Source organism: Clarias gariepinus, chromosome 9 (genome assembly GCF_024256425.1).
Source record: "Clarias gariepinus isolate MV-2021 ecotype Netherlands chromosome 9, CGAR_prim_01v2, whole genome shotgun sequence".
NCBI lineage: Eukaryota > Metazoa > Chordata > Actinopteri > Siluriformes > Clariidae > Clarias > Clarias gariepinus.
The window spans coordinates 37,112,184-37,131,295 of record NC_071108.1 but is presented as its reverse complement, the minus strand read 5'-3'; the positions used below and the strand labels follow the sequence as shown (position 1 = coordinate 37,131,295).

Below are 19,112 nucleotides of genomic sequence, written 5' to 3'. Positions count from 1 at the left end.
TTCTTGTCCTGATTGGAAATGATCTGTAATGTCTCCTTTATTGAGTCTAGAGGGATGTTTCGTTTATCAATTACTATTTGGTGCTCTCTCTCGATCTCTATCTATCTATCTATCTATCTATCTATCTATCTATCCCTGACTTTCTGTCTCACTTGGTTTTGATTTAAAAACACCAATGGCACATTTAATCATTAAAGAATTAATTAGCTAATTAAAGCATTTCAGTTTCTCGTCTTCTACGCTGATTGATTAAGTCGAACAGCTAATCAGATGACTCCTTCTCTCATCAGGTCAGTCAGAGGTTTAGACTCAAACCTCAGCTGTACATGTGAGAGCCCTCAGAGCTGTAGATTTTGCCCATGTGGTGTAAAGCTGCTGGATCTGGATCTGGCTGACTTCCTGTGTATTTCACACTCTGAGTATCTGACCGTGTTATCATTTCCATCACACGGCTCTAAGTTCCTTCATTTGATTTGCAGATTTTCAGTCGAAGTGTCAATCATCGTGTTTTTGTGTCGATGAGGACCTTAATCCAGTCTGCAATCAGAGCAGCATGCATGCGCACACACACACACACATCCAGGCTTGGAGCAGCGACAGAGTGAGAAACACCACCAATGAGTCAATCCTACAGTGTGTGAATCATCATCGTCCTGTTTTAACACACCCTCATCCACTTCTATCCGGTTGATACTCCTTTTCTTGTTGACATCGAGAGCAATACTTACCCAGAATCTCTTACAGTGAAACATTTCTCTCACCTTTTTGGGACACTGCATGTCTCGAGCGAGGCTCAGCAGCAGCTCGTGTGAAATCGGATCCACCAGATTGAGGAAAGCTGCGTTTTTGTATAAAATGTCATTCAGGGATGTCCCCTCTAATCCCAGATCCTATAAACACACACACACACACACACAAATTACATTTGAATATATTTTTCACACACCCTAACAAAAAAAGCATGACATGTAAGCATATTTTAGTAAAACATACTTGTGTATGCAGCAATGTAACAATATGATAATAATAATCAACCTAATATTAATCTTAGTGAAATAAGCCGGGTGCCGGACCCGACAGAGACACGAGCATAAGATACGGCGCCAGGTGTCGGACTTGGCAGAAACACAAGCACACTTAATGAAGCATTGAAACATGTGTTGATTACACGTGCTACACGTGAACCTGCAGTCCTGCACACATGTCTAAGTAAGAATATAGACAAATGACCAAAAGACACTCGATCAGTTTTACGAATATTGAGTTTAATAAGAAGTAGAGACAACACAAAATATCATGTTCATCTACACAATGACAAACAAGGAGATACATGGAAAATTCAATATAACAATACAAAGTATTACATACAAAGTACTTATACAAAGTATAAGGCACTTATAAAAAAAAAACACAGGGGGCCTGGGTAAGCATCAATAGCAAAATAAAATGTGTAAGAAATCACAAATCAAACATCAACCTTCTCTGAGCCAAAACAACACCAACAGGAAGATGAGTAAAGGGGGACAAAAGGAGAAATGCCGCGGTTCAGAATTGGTGCAGGTGCTGGAGGAAAATACGTTCGGTTGGTAACAGTTGCACTCTCGTTAGTTTGTGTACTCACGGACACTTTAAAATCAGTCTGAGTGGCAACACTTACATGACAAACAGGCCTTAGAACAGAAGGAGCCGGAGTGGTAGACTTTGGCCGTACAGACCTAAAGGAGTGAGGAGAAGGGCTGTTTACCTCCAGATGAAGTCTCTTAGAAGGACCAGGATTGGAGTCATCCTTCCTTTAGTACGTAAGCCCTCTCTCCTGTAGAAACCGCATCAATGACACGACGACTGACACTCAGCCTGGTGAGGCCCGCAGAGGTCCGGTCCTTGGCAGGTTCAGTAGGGTTGTAATCCGTACTGCCCAACACACACACAGTCGTCCAGAGGGATGCAAGGAGCACTTGGGAACGTGCAATCAGCTATAAGATTAAAATAAAATACGTAAATACAACAAATTGGCAAAAAAAATGACAAAAATATTGAAATAGTGTAAAAGAGATGCTTACCCATGATCTGTCTCTCGAGAACTGTAGAATAAACCAGGAAAACCCAGGAATGTATAGGAAAATTTAGCGCCACCCTCAGTCAGATGACGAGGTATATGACGTAACATAATATGATAGAAAAACTTAAACATGATGGAAGAATTTCTTGGAAAAAAGGTAGATTATAATGGGTTAAACATTTGGTATGGAATGAAAAAAAGAAGTACAGAGGAGGGGACTAGGTGTGTGTCCCTCCCTTTGAAAACTGTATATAATGATTGTGCATGTAACGGTCAGACAGTCTGCTCTTGATCATGCTTGGATTTATGACCTAAGCATTCAAGTGAGGCTCACTTGGGTTTTATTGCTGCAATAAATCCTGCTTACTTCATCCAGATCTGCACAGTCCTGAGTCGTTCTTTGGTTATTTAACTAGAGATACAGCTTTTGTGTAATGTTTTATAATTAAAGTAACATTAACAAGTGAAAGACTTTACAAAAAATCTCCCACAGACATATTAATACCCAAAAAGACTCCAATAGATACACCGGTTGCCATATCCTCAAATAACACATTTTCTGTGTCTAGAGTGAAGTCAAACATAACAACGTATACTATAATTATATCATAATTACAAAGCACACTATTACAGTCTTAAAACAGTCTCACAAAAAAGTCATAAAACAATATAGGGGTATAGAGGTATAAACACAAACACAAGCTAGTGCTAGATAGTCTGAAGCTAATGATTGCACTAGCCTTAGCATATTTAGCCTAAATACTTAGCACTTTAAGTCTTTTACACTAAAAGCTTATGCTAGAAAATGGCACCAAATTGTCAGAAATGTCATCATTTACCTCAAATGTGTTTATTATTTCCACAAAAAATGGAATAAATTTCACTGTAAATGTGATGTAGCTCAAGCGCTAACGCAACCGCTAGGGATTAAACCTATAGAACATCTATACTCTGTCAGTCACCGCTTAAACTGGTTTCATCAAACTGTGTTTCTGTCCTATAGAGTAATAAACATGGGGTTTTACAGATCATTACACACTTACATGAAATTCACACACACACACACTTTGCGTTAGTGTTAATATGTAAGTCAATTTTAATAAAAGCTTGCAGTTCAAATTAAAGACCTGGAATGTGAACACGCACACACACACACACACACACACACAACTCTCAGTGAGTTGATTAAAGATGTTGCTCTGTGCCACAAGCTGTCAAACCCTCAAAGTAATTAACTACAGAGAGAGAGAGAGAGAGAGAGAGTTGTGACTATGGAAAGCTCAGCTAGCTAGTAAGTAGGACATTAACCAGTTGTCATAGCTCTCTCTATATATATTTATATACAGTGGAACCTTAGATTACGAGCATAATTCCTTCCGGAAGCAGCTCGTATTTCAAAACACTCGTAAACCAATTTTCCCATAAGAAATAATGGAAACTTAAATTATTCGTTCCACAGCCCAAAAAATAAATATATAAAAATAATTAAAACAAAATATAAAGTAAGAATAAAACAAATTAACCTTCACTTTACCTTAAAAAAAAAAGTAAAAAGAAATCCTGAGAAACCAGAAACAAGTCTCATATCTTCTGTCTGTCAGATTTTATCACAGCATCACGCAAAATTAAATTTAGTGAAACTTTCCAGTAATTAGGTATTTGCCTAAAGTAAAACCTGTGCCAAATAAAAATGATAAGTAAAAGTGAAGTTTTAAGCAGTTATGTGTCAGATTACAAGTCGCAAGTTTTGACAGCCTACCTGAAGTTTAAAGTGCTCCACGAAATGTTGAGTAAAAGTGATGTTATGAACAGTTATGTGTGGGATTTAATAATCTACTTTAAAATAATCTACTAATGCGCTACTGTCTCAATGTAAACAAACACCTGCACCAATAGATATTAATTAGAAAAGATAAAGTGAATATTTTGACTGGGATTAGTTCATATTTTCACTTTGGCTGAAATAACAGCGCTGAAGTGGTATAAGTGAATTTTAACACGCTGGAGTGGTTTTAAGACAAAACTTCATCTTTATCCGATTTACATTTTCAAAACAGTCAGACATGTACGTGGGCTTCCACCTGAAATAATAATAATACCACAGATTACATTATAGCTGATCAGCTTATTTTAGTTTTAACATTTTAACCAACTAACGTACTAACGCTAGTTAGATTAATATCAGCTTAAACTACCTCTGTAATGTAGCAGGTTTAGCTAAAGGTAAACAAAGCTGTTGGTTCACGGTCAGTCTAAATTAATTGTTTATAACAAGATAATTATGTGCCTGAAGGTCACATCTAGGGCCATCACAGGTTCTCCGCTCGCATGTTTTGGAGAAGTCTAAAGGGTTCTGAAACACTTCACACTGAATTAATTCACCAGTGTGAACACAATGAACACCTACAGCATCAAGTGTGATCTGTAAGATCAACACCAGTCCACCAGGCTGCTGCTAATGATCAACATCTGTAGTGTTTAATCCACAAACAGCTGTTGGGGGGCTGAGGAGCAGCGGAGTTACTGTACACCCCCTACAGCAACAGCTGGATCTTCAGCAGAGGCAGAAGAGTGTTTAGTCTCACAGTGTTAATGTGGCACTAACTTTACCTCAACATAAACACAAACATTTGTGTGTGTGTGTGTTTTTGATGTAACCTGTTAGTGCAGTAGGATAGGTGTTCCTGCAGGTGTTGATGTAGTGTGTGTGTGTGTGTGTGTGTGTGTGTTTTTGATGTAACCTGTTAGTGCAGTAGGATAGGTGTTCCTGCAGGTGTTGATGTAGTGTGTGTGTGTGTGTGTGTTTTTGATGTAACCTGTTAGTGCAGTAGGATAGGTGTTCCTGCAGGTGTTGATGTAGTGTGTGTGTGTGTGTGTGTGTGTGTGTTTTTGATGTAACCTGTTAGTGCAGTAGGATAGGTGTTCCTGCAGGTGTTGATGTAGTGTGTGTGTGTGTGTGTGTGTGTGTGTGTGTGTGTTTTTGATGTAACCTGTTAGTGCAGTAGGATAGGTGTTCCTGCAGGTGTTGATGTAGTGTGTGTGTGTGTGTGTGTGTGTTAGTTAATACACTGCCTGTGAGAGGAAATGCAACATTTCATGCAACACTTTATGTATCACTGTACGTGTGTATGTGTGTGTGTGTGTTTACACACAACCCCATCACCCCCCCCCCCCGCCCCCCTCACCTTCCTCAGCTGTCTTAGCACGCTCGCGGCCTCCTCCGCTTTGCGCTCGCGCAGCAGCTGTTGTATGTCTCTGATCCAGGCCACGCGCCTGACGTACGGGCTCTGAGCGCTCGCGCGCGGCCGGTCGGTCCTCAGCAGCATCACGGGGAACGATGCGCTGTGCTCGCGCTCCCCGCCGCTGTCCGCGCGCTTCCGCCGCCCCCCTCCCCCTGCTCCTCTCCTGCGCGAGCCTCCTCCACCACCGTCCAGGCTGCTCTGGCGGCTCAGTCTCGAGCCCATGGCCGGTCCGGGAGGAACACCGCGCGCGCTGATCTCTCTCTCTCTCTCTCTCTCTCTCCTCACGGAGCCGCTGCTCCGCTCCGCCCCGGTACACCGCGCATCAAACACCTCAGCGTGTAAACACCGGAGAGTCCCGTCACTGTACCGTCACCGCTCCTCCTCCTCCTCCTCCTGCTGCTGCTGCACCGGCCAACCGACTGATCCCGCCGCCGCGCGCGCGTGCACGTGTCTCCCTGTGTGTGTGTGTGTGTGTGTGTGTGTGTTCAGTAGGTGGGACTCTGAGCTGTGTGTGTGTGTGTGTGTGTGTGTTAAACCAGGAATAATCCAAACCCCAGTGTGTTTTTTCAGCTTCACTTTTTATTAATCCTATGAATATTAGTCTCAGTATTAAACCCTTTGAGAAGAAGAACAACACAAGTGTTTAATATGGAATAAAATAAAAATCTCCTACAGTATTCATACTCCACAGTGTGTATTTAACCCTTACAGTGTTGTGATGATGGTGTTTCACACAACCACTACAATACAACACCAAGCAAAACATCAACACCACAGTCACATTATTATTATTATTATTATTATTATTATTATTATTATATGATGAGGAGGGTCTGGGGTCGAGTCCCAGCTAATGCCCACACTCACCCACTGGGGTCCTGTGTAACAACCTGTGTGGAAGTCATACATGTGCATTGGATTATCCACTGGGGCGACCCCTCAATTGGAGTAACTGAAATAACAACAACACAATAATAATCCCACATACTGTCAGGTCCACAAATATTGTTCGTTAAATTTGGCCTTTATTTGTCACATATACATTACTGCACTGTGAAATTCTTTCTTCCCATATCCCACCGTAACCAGGGAACAAACCCTGACATTCCAACCAGTAACCCACAACCTTAACCATTTGAGCCACCACTGCCCGTGTGTTATTGTTAGTACCGTACTACACCGTGTTCCAAATTATTACGCAAATTATAGCTTTCCCTGATTTTCATAACTAGTCAATGCAAATGACAGTCAGTATAATTTTCAAGTCATCAACCATTAGGGTATAATTTGAATTTTATTGAACAAACCTCCTAATGATAACAATATTTATTTCAAAACTAAAAAACTAAAAAATGCACAACAGAGTTAAAACATTTTATAGGTTGTAAAGAACTGAAAATGGGCTTTTGTTGAATTTGCAGCTTTAGGAGGTCATATTTACTAAAATCAAAAGCTATTTCAATCAAAAACATCTCAACAGGGCAGGTTAACATAGGATCCCTTCTTTGATATCACCTTCACAATTCTTGCATCCATTGAACTTGTGAGTTTTTGGACAGTTTCCTCTTGAATTTCTTGCAGGATGTCAGAATAGCCTCCCAGAGCTGCTGTTTTGATGCGAACCGGCTCCCACCCTCATAGATCTTTTGCTTGAGGATGCTCCAAAGGTTTTAAATGGGTTTGAGGTCAGGGGAGGATGGTGGCCACACCATGAGTTTCTCATCTTTTATGCCCATAGCAGCCAATGACACAGAGGTATTCTTTGCAGCATGAGATGGTGCATTGACATGCACGAAGATGATTTTGCTATGAAAGGCACGGTTCTTCTTTTTGTACCATGGAAGAGAATGGTCAGTCAATATACTTTGCAGAGGTCATTTTCACACCTTCAGGGACCCTACAGAGGCCTACCAGCTCTCTTCCCATGCTTCCGGCCCAAAACATGACTCCGGCACCTCCTTGTTGACGTCGTAGGCTTGTTGGGACATGGTGGCCATCCACCAACCATAGTAGGTTTATGCACAACTTCAAGCCTCTGAGGGATCCTACACCTTGAGGTTCGCGGGACTCCAGAGGCGCCAGCAGCTTCGAATACCTGTTTGCTGCTTTGTAATGGCATTTAAGCAGCTGCTCTTTAAATCTGATGAATTTGTCTGGCAGAAACCTTCTTCATTCTGCCTTTATCTGTACGAACCCGTCTGTGCTCTGAATCAGCCACAAATGTCTTCACAGTACGATGATCACGCTCAAGTTTTCATGAAATATCTAATGTTTTCATACCTTGTCCAAGGCATTGCAAATTTTTCGGCAGCAGATAGATCCTTTTTCTTTCCCATATTGCTTGAAACCTAATTCAGATTATTTTAGTTATATAAATTCTATAAGTAAGCAGCACAGTCTCATAGTGATTAGTACTGTGGCCAGGGAGTCACAGGGGTCACAGGGTTCAATTCCCACTTCGGATTTGTGTGCATGGAGTTTGCATGTTATCCCAGTACTTGGTGGGTTTTCTCCCACAGTACAACTGCCCGTAGAGTGTAAACAAGTGTGTGTGTGTGTTTGTTTGTGCTCTGTGATAGATTAGCACCCTATCCTGGGTATGTCCAATGTTTCAGGTTTCCTGTGACCCTGTATACAGTATAGCATAAGCAGTATAGAGGATGAATGAATGAAGTTTCAACAAATGAATTGCAGCAATCCACCAATCAGGCCTATATAGTAGAGCAGCCAGAGAGTCTCATCAGACCTGAGGAATTTGTTTCTCATGGTCTGAGAGTCCTTGAGGTGCCTTTTGGCAAACTCCAGACGGGCTGCCATGTGCCTTTTACTAAGGAGTGGCTTCCGTCTGGCCACTCCACCATACAGGCCTGATTGGTGGATTGCTGCAGAGATGGTTGTCCTTCTGGAAGGTTCTTCTTTCTCCACAGAGGACCTTCGGCGCTCTGACAGGGTGACCATCGGGTTCTTGGTCACCTCCCTGAAGGCCCTTCTCCCCCGATCGCTCAGTTTAGATGGCCGGCCAGCTCTAACTTTTTTCATGTTGTCATTATGGGGTGTTGTCTTTGGAATTCTGAGAAAAAAATGAATTCAATGCATTTTAGAATAAGGCTGTGACATAACAAAACAAGTAATGCGCTGTGAATATTTTCCGGATGCACTGTACCTGGTCTGAATGTAAATACTCTCAACTCAAAGCTTCAGCTCTTATATACTGCAGTAGACAGCTACAATAACAATTATTCTGTTTGTGCTCAAATATTTATGGACCTGACTGTATATTTTACGATATCTTGATCACATGTAATGGATAAAATCTGAACTTTAGGCTTTCTGGATGAGAAATTGTCATGAAGACAGTGTGTAGATTTCTGTACAATACTGAAATGTATAATCAGATGACCCAGACGCTGATCATTACACATTTGACTAGCTTTAATTACGGTTTGGACATAATTACAGCCCTAATAACAGCTAGTTATTACATGTGGTGGCGTCTCTCACACACACACACACACACACACACACACACACACACACACACACTCGACTCCTTTCACTCAGGGGAAAATTTGGAATTTAGTTAAAACACTGAGACTGAACAATCAGGTAAGATGTTAAAATCTGTCTTTAATAAAAAAAACAAGTGTGTGATGTTATTACTGCAATACCATCATTGATTTTTGCTTTGTGTTGGAACAGGACCATGGGGAAGAAGTTTCGCATTGCCTGCCTGGTGCTCATCATGGTGGCCGTTCTGATCGTTTGTCTCAGTCTGTTCTTACGCGTGAAACATCAGACACACTGCTTCTCTAAAGCCGCTGTAGCAGCCGACGCGGGCCAGTGCTCTGAGATCGGCAGGTAGGACGAAGCAACGACCTTCAATCACAACCTGATGAAAAGAAAAATGCTGGTATTTTTAGCAATTTTTAACACATCATCAGAGATCCACTTTAAACCTCATGTACCCCAGCGAGGGGTTAATTATACCCTGAAGGGCATTTACTATTCCTGATGTGCTTTTTAGGGTTTAACCCATAATATGGTGAAGAAACAGTGAATCAGTCCCAGAATCAGAACCTCAAGAAAAAACATATTTGAAAAAGCAGTTTTGTATTTTTGCACATTTTATGTTTAAGTAAACATGCTTTTAACTTTATTTGTGTTCACACACACACACACACACACACTATATATATATATATATATATATATATATATATATATATATATATATATATATATATATATATATATATATATATTTATTTATTTATTCAAAAAATGAAGAACCATATGTGGTACTTTATTTATAAACCATAATGGTACTGTAACCTCACTAACCTTAATTTGCAACATAAAATAACAACAAAGAAAAAGTATTTTTTCCATTTTGAAATTTTGTATGAACATCATTAGAGATCCACTTTAAACCTCATCTACCCCAGCGAGGGGTTAATTATACCTTGAGGGGGATTTCCTATTCCTGATGCGCTGATGTGGTTTAATGCTGAGTGTTTAAAGCTGTAGTCTAGATTCAGATGTTTCTACTCTGGAAATACCTGGCAACCCAGAGACATGGCCTACATAGTGTGTTCTGATTGTATTTCTAGCTGTTTTGTTTGTTGTACAAAACTGCAACTGGACTGTAATGAAAAACTCAAATTAATTTAAATAGGAATTAAAAACACTTATTTGTGCCTGTTGAAGAACATTCCTATAGCAGATTATCAACCATTCTCGGGTGACATCATCCTGTACAATGTTGAAGGGACAGATTGTTAATGTTGAATCTGTTGTGAATAAAATATAAAACATTTGTTATGAGACTAACACACGTCTCCACCACCCAGAGAACACCATGCAGATGATCATAGGCTGTTGGTTTGTAAAGGTGACTTTTCAGCTCTTTTACTGTATTATTGTTTAATGATAAGTGGAAATGCTGTTACTGCTGTTACGGTAAAAAAGATTCTAAAAAAAAAAAAATTGGTGTTGGCACCTCCACATTTAAAATATACAAACTTGAGCATGAATGAGTGGGAGAAACACGCCGGGAACACAATAAGAATAAAACACCGCAGCTGTAGCTCAGGGCTCGGAGACTGTAACAGTCATGTTGTGGCGTTGTGTGTGTGTGTGTGTGTGTGTGTGTGTGTCTCAGGGACATGTTGAAGCGTGGAGGCTCTGCGGTCGACGCCGCCATCGCAACACTGCTGTGTGTCGGACTGTATAATGTTCACAGCATAGGCATCGGAGGAGGACATTACTTCATCATCTATAATGGGTCTACAGGTGAGTCTCTTCCATCTGTCCATCTGTCCATCTGATAATCTATTCATCAATGTGGAATTTTAACAATTTATTTAACAGTTTATTAAACAGTGTGACAAATCGTCCATTCAATAATATGTTTCTCAACAACTGATCAGGTTATTTATCCATCATTCCATTACTTGATCTGGTAATTAACCCATGTAACAGTTCATCCATCCATATTTATTATTTTTTTTTAATCCTCTATTTATGCATCTGCCAGTTCATCATCTGTCCATCCATCCTTCATGTTTCATCCGTCTAACAGTCTATCCTTCCACTTTTACATTCATCTATCTGAAAGTTTATCCATCCTGCCCCACTAACAACGAGGTTTCTATCAGGACAGATGTGTCCACTTTCAGACTTGACATAAGACAAATCTCTCGACCTCTAACAAAGTTAACTGAGCATTTATTTGATAGAGAAGTACTGTTTTTCTTTTATCTTAGGAAGGGTGGAGACGATCAATGCGAGGGATACGGCGCCTCTAAAGGCCAGGTCTGACATGTTCGGCAACGATACAAAGCTCGCGCTAAAAGGTACTGAGCGTCCTGAAAACCCTTTGACTCGATTCATTTGGAATCTTTTTCATTTTTTCTGTGTTGTATGTGTGCTGGGTGGCAACCGGCTGTAAGCTCTGAGATAAATAAAGTTTATTCTGTGTAATTTGATTGAGTTAATTAGATTTTGTGTGATTTGTTTCATTATCAGAGAGATGAGGCCTCTCTGTTTAAGCGCTGTGTAGAACAGTGTCACCTGATGTCAACGCCCAGGTCTAAACATTAAAGTTCTACAGCATGAAGTGAAATAAAATAATCATATGCTTTTATACATGTGAAGGGCATCAATTTATTAATTCATCAGTGTGTATTAAATAAATAAAAAAAAAAACCCCAGAAGTGAACATTATAGATGTGAATGAACATTATACATTATAGATCTTTAACTCTGTTGCCTGCTGTGTTTTGATGTATAAACAGGAGGCCTGTCCATCGCGGTCCCCGGTGAGCTTCGTGGCTATGAGCTGGCACACCGGCGTCATGGTCGCCTGCCGTGGAGGGAGCTGTTTGAGCCGAGCATCAAGCTGGCACGTGACGGCATCCTCATCAGCAGAGCTCTCGCCAAAGCCATGCTGGAAAGCCAGAAGCACATTCAGGCTGATCCAGTGCTGTGGTGAGGAACCATATTACTATCAGGAACATGTTGAAATATCACCACCACCTGGGTGAAGTGTTTGCCACAAACAAATACAAGTGCAGGTAAAAGATGTATTAAGACATACAGTATAAATACAATATAAGGCAATCCATCAAAACACAGTTCAAAAAGTTCATTCAGAAATACTGGCGAGAGTCCAAGTGATATTTTTTTGCACAAAAAATCTTTCATTTTTTCCCATGAAATGCTTTAATCTAAGCTATGCTTCTTACAGATCATATGCTTCTAGAGGATGTATTTAAAGAAATATTAATAATTTAAATGATTATTGTTTCAGTATAATGCTGATTATTGGGATACAGATAAAATGACTTGAAAATGTTAGGAATGTTGCGTAAATTTCAGAAGTAGCTACTTTGGCAGACACATTTTATGTATTATTTGTATAACAAAAAAAAATCATCACCAATATTGTGTTTTGGCTGATTGCAAAACAGTCAAAGGATACCACTACAACTCAAAAAGAGATGAATACGTAAATAGATAAATAAATAAATGACATAATGACATTGTAAAGAGGGTGGAGACAGGATGACGGTATGGGCGAACATGACAGAATCACTCATTGCAATATTAATTGTGCTCCTGATTTTATTCTCTGTTACAGTGAAGTATTCTGTAACTCCAATAAAACCATCCTGAGGGAAAACGACACTATCAGATTCCCACGGCTAGCAGACACCTACGAGAAGATCGCTAACGAAGGAGCTGATGTCGTTTATACCGGCTCCATGGCTCAAACCATCGTGAAGGACATCCAGGCTGCAGGTTCGTCACTGTTCAACTAATAAAGTCCACAACATGCTAATATCTTTATTATTAGCAGTATAATGTAGATAAATGTGGAAGTCCCACCATGGTCACAAAATGATTATAAATGCAATAGTAATTACTGTTGGCCTTCACAGTCCGTAGTTGAACTACAGAGGTTCCTAGATGGATGGATCAAATGCTACTAAACTCTTCAGTGCAAATGACAAGAAATGACCACTCACTGCTAATCACTGCTTGTTGTATGCTAATCTGTTCCTGGTGTTTGGGGACGATCCAGGTGGCATTATAACGCTTGAAGACCTGTCAGGGTATACACCAGAGCTGAATAAACCTCTAAAGATAAATGTGGGAGAATACACTATGCACTTCCCAGATGCTCCATCCGGCGGTCCTGTGCTAGCGCTAATCCTCAACATTGTGGATGGTGAGTGTGTTTTTGTCAGGTGTGTTACTTTGTGTGGAATAAATTAGCATTAGAAGTGTCTAATGTATCAACATTAACCACTTAGGTTTTCTTAACAGTTATGCTAACTCACGGTTAGACACTCAACAATAATTAGCAATATTAGCAGTGGGAGTTTGAGACCAGCGACATGATCTTAGAAGGATAAATGATGGAAGTTCACTCTTTGGATTAAAGAAAACAAAAACATGTACCAGATGTTAAAGGTCATAAGCTAACTGCAAATTGGATCACGTGACATCACTACTAGGTTTTAAATCGACAGTATTTCGAATTTTAAAGGGGTCATACGGGCCTACATGCACTTTTTTACGCTGTTTGGACTGAACTGTGTGAACTCTACAATGATAAAGAGCCGCCCAGTGGTTTTCTTTTTATTTATTACAATAACATGCCCCTTCTGAAATCAGGCCAATTGCAAATGCCTGTTGATGTGACGCCACACCACAAGAGGCCGCTCCTACACTAGTTGATTGACACTGGTGTTTTAGCAAAGACCCGCCCCGAGTGAGAAGAAGCTGTCGGCCATTGTTTTTCGCCGCTGGAGCAAAATGGCGCCTAAGCGAGTGTTGTGTACAGTTGTTGGGTGTAATAGCGAACACAGCAGTCGTCATTCACTACCTAGGGTTAGTGACCTAGGGTACCTACCTAGGGTTAGGTATCTGAGCCACTGAGGACGCAGTGGCTGAATTTAGTTTTTAAAGCTAACGTCCCCGCCGATCTACCTAAATGCGTTCATGTTTGCGATAATCATTTTTCACCAGACTGCTTTATAAACGCGGGTCAATATAAAGCAGGTTTTACTAGGAAGCTGCTCCTAAAAATCGGATCTGTACTAACGCTTCGTGTTCCTGCTTCATCTTCACCAGGCTCGGTGAGTGTGATTTCTTTTACTATGACTCTTTGCAGATCGCCTTTTCTAATAATCACGATGAATGCGGAGTGTAAGTTAACTTATACTCTCATAGAACATGGTTATGGCTTCTTCTCTGTGTACATCCGTCTCTATATAATCCCTAATCGCCCGTTTATAATAAACAATGCATTAAAGTGATTGTCTAGTTGCAAACTGTGTACGTAGTCGGAAAACTATATTATGCTTACCTTTGTTACGTTAGATGGTTTATAACGATGTCTGTCGAAGATTAAGAAGTCATGTAAACACATCAGTAAACACATCGCGTCCGTATCTCTCTCAGTAAGTTTCTCCGCTTTATGTTGTTGTTGCTCGCGGCAGCGTAACAGCCCGTTAATTCATGCCCATGCAGTGATGAGAAAGACAAACGGGTCGATGCATGTCCATTCTTTTAATTTCTGTGTTGTCAGGCGATATTACAAACGTCCGCGTAGGTTCCGTACTTAAATCAAACCAAAAACGACTGAAGAAAACAGGCTCAGGCTCTATATTCCAGCGTTTTTCAGTTTGGACTGCATTACCCACAAAGCACTGCCCGCACTGGACTACACTTCCGTGGCTATACCCCACGTGTGTTGTGAAGACACGCCCCACAGAACTGGGCGGGCTCAGCAGAGGTCATGAGCATTTAAATTAGCATGTACTGAAACAGGTTGCTGAGAACAGAGCTAGTTTTTACCAGGTAAAAGTTAGGGTTTTTTTTACACAATCCTTTTGAATTTTTAATTAACGTATAATACAAACTTTTCATTAGGACCCTAAAGATCATATTAACATTTAATGAAAAATGGGATGTGTAGGACCTTTAAAGTTTACATACAAGACAGTATTGTGCTCTATTCAGCTAAGTCTCACTAGTAAGCTTTGTTAATGTTATGTTTACAGATTCAGGAGTAGCTATCTAGTATTAACTGGACAAACTAGACAATTTTATGTAATTTATTGTTTTGTGTAAATAAATCCAGTAGCCTAATCTACATATAATCAAGATTTTTAATTCCTGGCTACATTATATTGAACGCAAGCAAGAATTAGGGCTACTGTATCTTTGAAGGTAATTTTCCACACAAACAGCCCCCGCTTGTGACACTGACATTTCTAAGTCTCATTCAGGTTAGCTATGTGACTACATAAAGTTGAAATGAAAGCTTATATCCTATGTATGAGATGGTGTAACAGTGTAAAACTCTCTGTTTGCAGGTTATAACTTCTCATCCAGTAGTGTATCTACTGTAGAGCAGCAGGCGCTCACTTATCACCGCATTATTGAGGCTTTCCGCTTCGCCTACGCTAAGAGGAGCAGGCTGGGAGATCCTCGCTATCTCAACATCACTGACGTGAGACTCTGTTTAGTTCCACATAAGCCATTCATTTATTATAAAGATTGCTTTGGATTTGTCGCTTTACCAAGTTTGTCGTTTCCTCTTTCCCTCTATAGCTCATCCACAACATGACCTCGGAGTACTTTGCTAATAACATCCGCAGTAAGATCTCGGATGACAAAACACGGAACGAGAGTTACTATGAGCCGGAATACCTTATCTCCAAGAATCATGGGACGGCTCACCTGTCCATTCTGGCAGAGGATGGGAGCGCTGTGGCTGTGACCAGCACCATCAACCAGTAGTAAGACCAGAAACATGAACACGTTGTACTGCTCTCAGCCAATTAGAACACGCTGTACTGCTCTGAGAACAGAGTGTATAAACAGTCCCTCTGGTGTTTATGTGCAGTTTCGGTTCTAAAGTGATGTCAAACTCCACTGGAATCATCTTTAACGATAACATGGATGACTTCAGTTCTCCGAACATAACAAATGCATTCGGCCTTCCTCCTTCTCCCAGTAACTTCATCCAACCAGGTAACAGATTTTATCTTAGTATTAATAAACTGTGATAATGCATCATCCAATATGTTACGATTCATGTATGCATCACACCTAATGTTATTAATTTTCACAGTGTAATCTATATTCAGTGTTGGTGATGTTACAGGTAAAAGGTCGCTCTCGTCCATGTGTCCCACAATCATCTGTGACAAACACAACAAAGTGAAAATGGTCGTTGGTGCATCGGGTGGAACAAAGATCATCACGGCAACGGCTCTAGTAACACACACACACATACCCTTACACAAACATTACTTTTACATTTTAACATTGTTTTAGAATATTTCCCTGTCTAACCATCCAGCCATATGTACTTTTATCCATCCATCCATCAGTTTATTTATCCATCTATTCTATTATATTCTTCATCAGTGTATTTATCTATAATTCCATTCTTCCGTCTGTATGTATGCACATTTGCTTATGTGTCGCCCTCTGCTGGTTCAACAGTGCTGTTTCTTCCACCTTCACGATGCAGCTCCATCAGTTTCCACAGCTTAAACATAGGCTTCTTGAGGATCTTGACCTTCCTGATATAGACAGTTGTGCAGTGGGTAGATGGATGCCGTCAGGAATATTTTCCTTCACTTCCTCCCTGAGGTTGTTGGGCTGAACCTTATGGGTCATGATCTCCATCACCCTCTTGCAGTCCTGCAAGTGCTGGGCGTACAAGATCTAAAGGGGCTTGTGAAACATTTGTTGCAAAACAGGCATAGCAGTCAACTGTCTATGGTCTTCATGTTCAATGCCCTGAATGTGAACACATACTTTACCTAGATAGAAACTGCAGCTGTCTGCTTATGTCCACCTTCCTGCACCACTCCTTTCCAGGTTGAAGGAGTCTTGTTTTAGAAAACCCTTAATGGGTCTATTGGCACTTCACCCTGAGGTGTAAGATCATGTGCTTTGCTGTGGGAAGTTGTCTTGCCTACAGGTTTCAATCACCTTGGCCAGCTTTTTCAGAACCTGGTCTTGCTGTCAAGCTCCTTCTCATCTATACAATCATAGCTTTTACCTTCTCTCCTCCCAGGCAAGACATAATCACCTATTCTCGATGCTAACGACCTCATGCTGTTTGACTGCTTAACCACCCCTCACCAGGAGTAATGTCAACTCTCTCAATTCCAGATGCAGCCAAGCTTTCTCCTTTCTGTACCCCAGTTTGAAGTGGGAGTTACTGTATATGATATTCTTCCCAAAGACACATTTGATAGGGAGGCATCTTGGAAGCCTGAGCTATGTTGAAATATATGATAGAATTGTTTGCTAGCCTGTCAATCTCCTTGCTGCTGAGGAGTTTCAGTGGTCATATAGCCCTTTGGTGCCATGCTATTTGATAGCTCCATTCTTTGTATTTTCCAGGGGGCTAAAGCTGGGCAGTCTTTCTGTAGCGTTTATTGAGCTACTTGGCCAATATTTCTTCTTCCCCTTTAACAATAATTGTATGCAGTCACTTTTCCACAAGGACACCTTCTGTGACGTGGAGAGCTGGATCATCATCATCATCTTCATCATGTCAAGAGCTTAGTGTTGCTTAGAAAGCCTCCTGGCAAAATTGTTGCCTGTGAGATGTCAGGTCATTATCTTTACAATGATAGAGAAGAACATCTTAACCTCAACGTTCAAGTACTATCTTCTGAACTGGCTGATGTTACTGGATCTTTTCTCTGTGGTGATGAAGAATGATATAGCTCTTTGCCAGTATGACTAAATGTGCTGGTTTCTCCATATAGCTCATATGATGCAGGGCAGTTGCACAGGGCAGTTCTTGTAGAGCTTGTTCTTTTTGGTCCTGGTGCTGAGGCTGCAATTGCATGGCCTCCCTGAGCTTCAGCTTAAACTGTCATGTTGGAGAAGCAGTGTGTGTCACATAGCTTGGTTATCCTAAAGGGGTTGACTATGTTGGGTCACTTTATTCGCCTCTGACATGCTGCTCAAGCTCATCTTTGGTGGTTTCCAGCTTTCCATTGTTCTTATCTTCCAGTAAATATTAGTTAAGTTTAAATGTTGTCCTTGAAGAAGCTGACTCCTTCCTTCTTCCTTCCTTTACCTTTTGGGGGTATGCAGGAATAGTGCACAATTTAGTCCTTGCACGCCTCCTACAGGGTTCCCAATTTAACAAGTGCATTGAGTATGGTTTACACCCTGCCACATAGAGAGTTCTTTAGAATGTTGATACAATTCTTGTCCAACCACTACCAGACTACCTTATTTGCCTTTTTGGATTTTATTCTCTTTCTTTCTCTTTTTTTATTCATTTATTTTTTGCTAGGTGTCTAGGTGCCTGCCGTAAGCAGCATACGGTCCCTCGGCTTTGTGATTTTTGACATGGCTTTGGTCTCACTCGATCTCGACCACACAAGTTTGCTTCTTGATTTTTTTCTCCAGACTTTGCTCTTTCTTGGTGGATTTATGCGTGGTCACCAAGTTTTGTTTGGCTCACCTTCACCCTGCCTCTTAGCAGTCTTCAGCCTATCTATCCACCCATGTTTATTTATCCATGTTTATGGGTATATGATATTCTAATAATAAAACATTATCATCCACCCACTGAATTCCTCTGTCTGATAATAGGTTGCCACTGTGTTTATAATTAAGTTTTTAAGACCCTGTTACTGATTTATACACTAATAAATGATCTTATTAACACGTCACATAGAATGTGTTAGTGAATTGTTTCCTCTCGGTCACAGGTGATCCTGAACTCTCTGTTCTTTAACTATGATGTAAAGCGAGCTGTTATGGAACCCCGTGTCCACAACCAACTCAACCCAAACTATAATGAGGTGGAGAAAGACTTCAAGAAGGTGCGACTGGAATAAAAGCACCAGGTTGCATTAGGTTCTCATGAGGCTATATGGTTTCATGGTATTTATAAGGATCCATATTCAAATTCAGATCCAAAAAAAAAAAAGCCATTAATCTCGGCGGAGAAACGCTTATCTGAGCATTATTATAATGATCACATGACCCTTCTTCTTTGTTTTGAAAAAAAGTAATTTACTCCATATTTAATTCGCAGAGTGTGATAGCGATACTGACACAGAAGAATCATGTGACACAGTTGCAGAATTCCACAGCAGTGGTTCAGGCCGTGGTGAGACAGGACGGTCAGGTCTGTGCTGAATCAGATCAAAGGAAAGGAGGATATCCTGCTGGGTACTGAAATTAACTTCAACAACAATCAACTTTTAATGAAAGTTAGCTTTGATTAAAAAAAGACATTGACTTAAAAT

At 40.6% G+C, this 19,112-nt stretch overlaps 2 protein-coding genes across 2 annotated transcripts in view; one reads left to right on the top strand and one right to left on the bottom strand.

Moving 5' to 3' along the window:
• lrrc75ba (leucine rich repeat containing 75Ba) overlaps positions 1-5,674 on the bottom strand; it is a 27,787-nt gene extending 22,113 nt beyond the window's left edge. The window contains exons 1-2 of the mRNA XM_053503901.1: positions 5,245-5,674; positions 762-890 (exon numbers count right to left, since the gene is read on the bottom strand). Coding sequence (XP_053359876.1) covers positions 762-890; positions 5,245-5,523 — 408 coding nt within the window. The 5' untranslated portion in view covers positions 5,524-5,674. The remainder of the gene's footprint in view (positions 1-761; positions 891-5,244) is intronic.
• The window catches only part of LOC128530157 (glutathione hydrolase 1 proenzyme-like), a 27,170-nt gene extending 8,058 nt beyond the window's left edge, over positions 1-19,112 (top strand). Inside the window, exons 2-13 of the mRNA XM_053503900.1 lie at positions 9,001-9,159; positions 10,463-10,593; positions 11,067-11,156; positions 11,598-11,790; positions 12,443-12,603; positions 12,887-13,033; positions 15,189-15,325; positions 15,427-15,614; positions 15,722-15,849; positions 15,983-16,095; positions 18,570-18,683; positions 18,899-19,112. Coding sequence (XP_053359875.1) covers positions 9,005-9,159; positions 10,463-10,593; positions 11,067-11,156; positions 11,598-11,790; positions 12,443-12,603; positions 12,887-13,033; positions 15,189-15,325; positions 15,427-15,614; positions 15,722-15,849; positions 15,983-16,095; positions 18,570-18,683; positions 18,899-19,042 — 1,701 coding nt within the window. The 5' untranslated portion in view covers positions 9,001-9,004 and the 3' untranslated portion in view covers positions 19,043-19,112. The remainder of the gene's footprint in view (positions 1-9,000; positions 9,160-10,462; positions 10,594-11,066; positions 11,157-11,597; positions 11,791-12,442; positions 12,604-12,886; positions 13,034-15,188; positions 15,326-15,426; positions 15,615-15,721; positions 15,850-15,982; positions 16,096-18,569; positions 18,684-18,898) is intronic.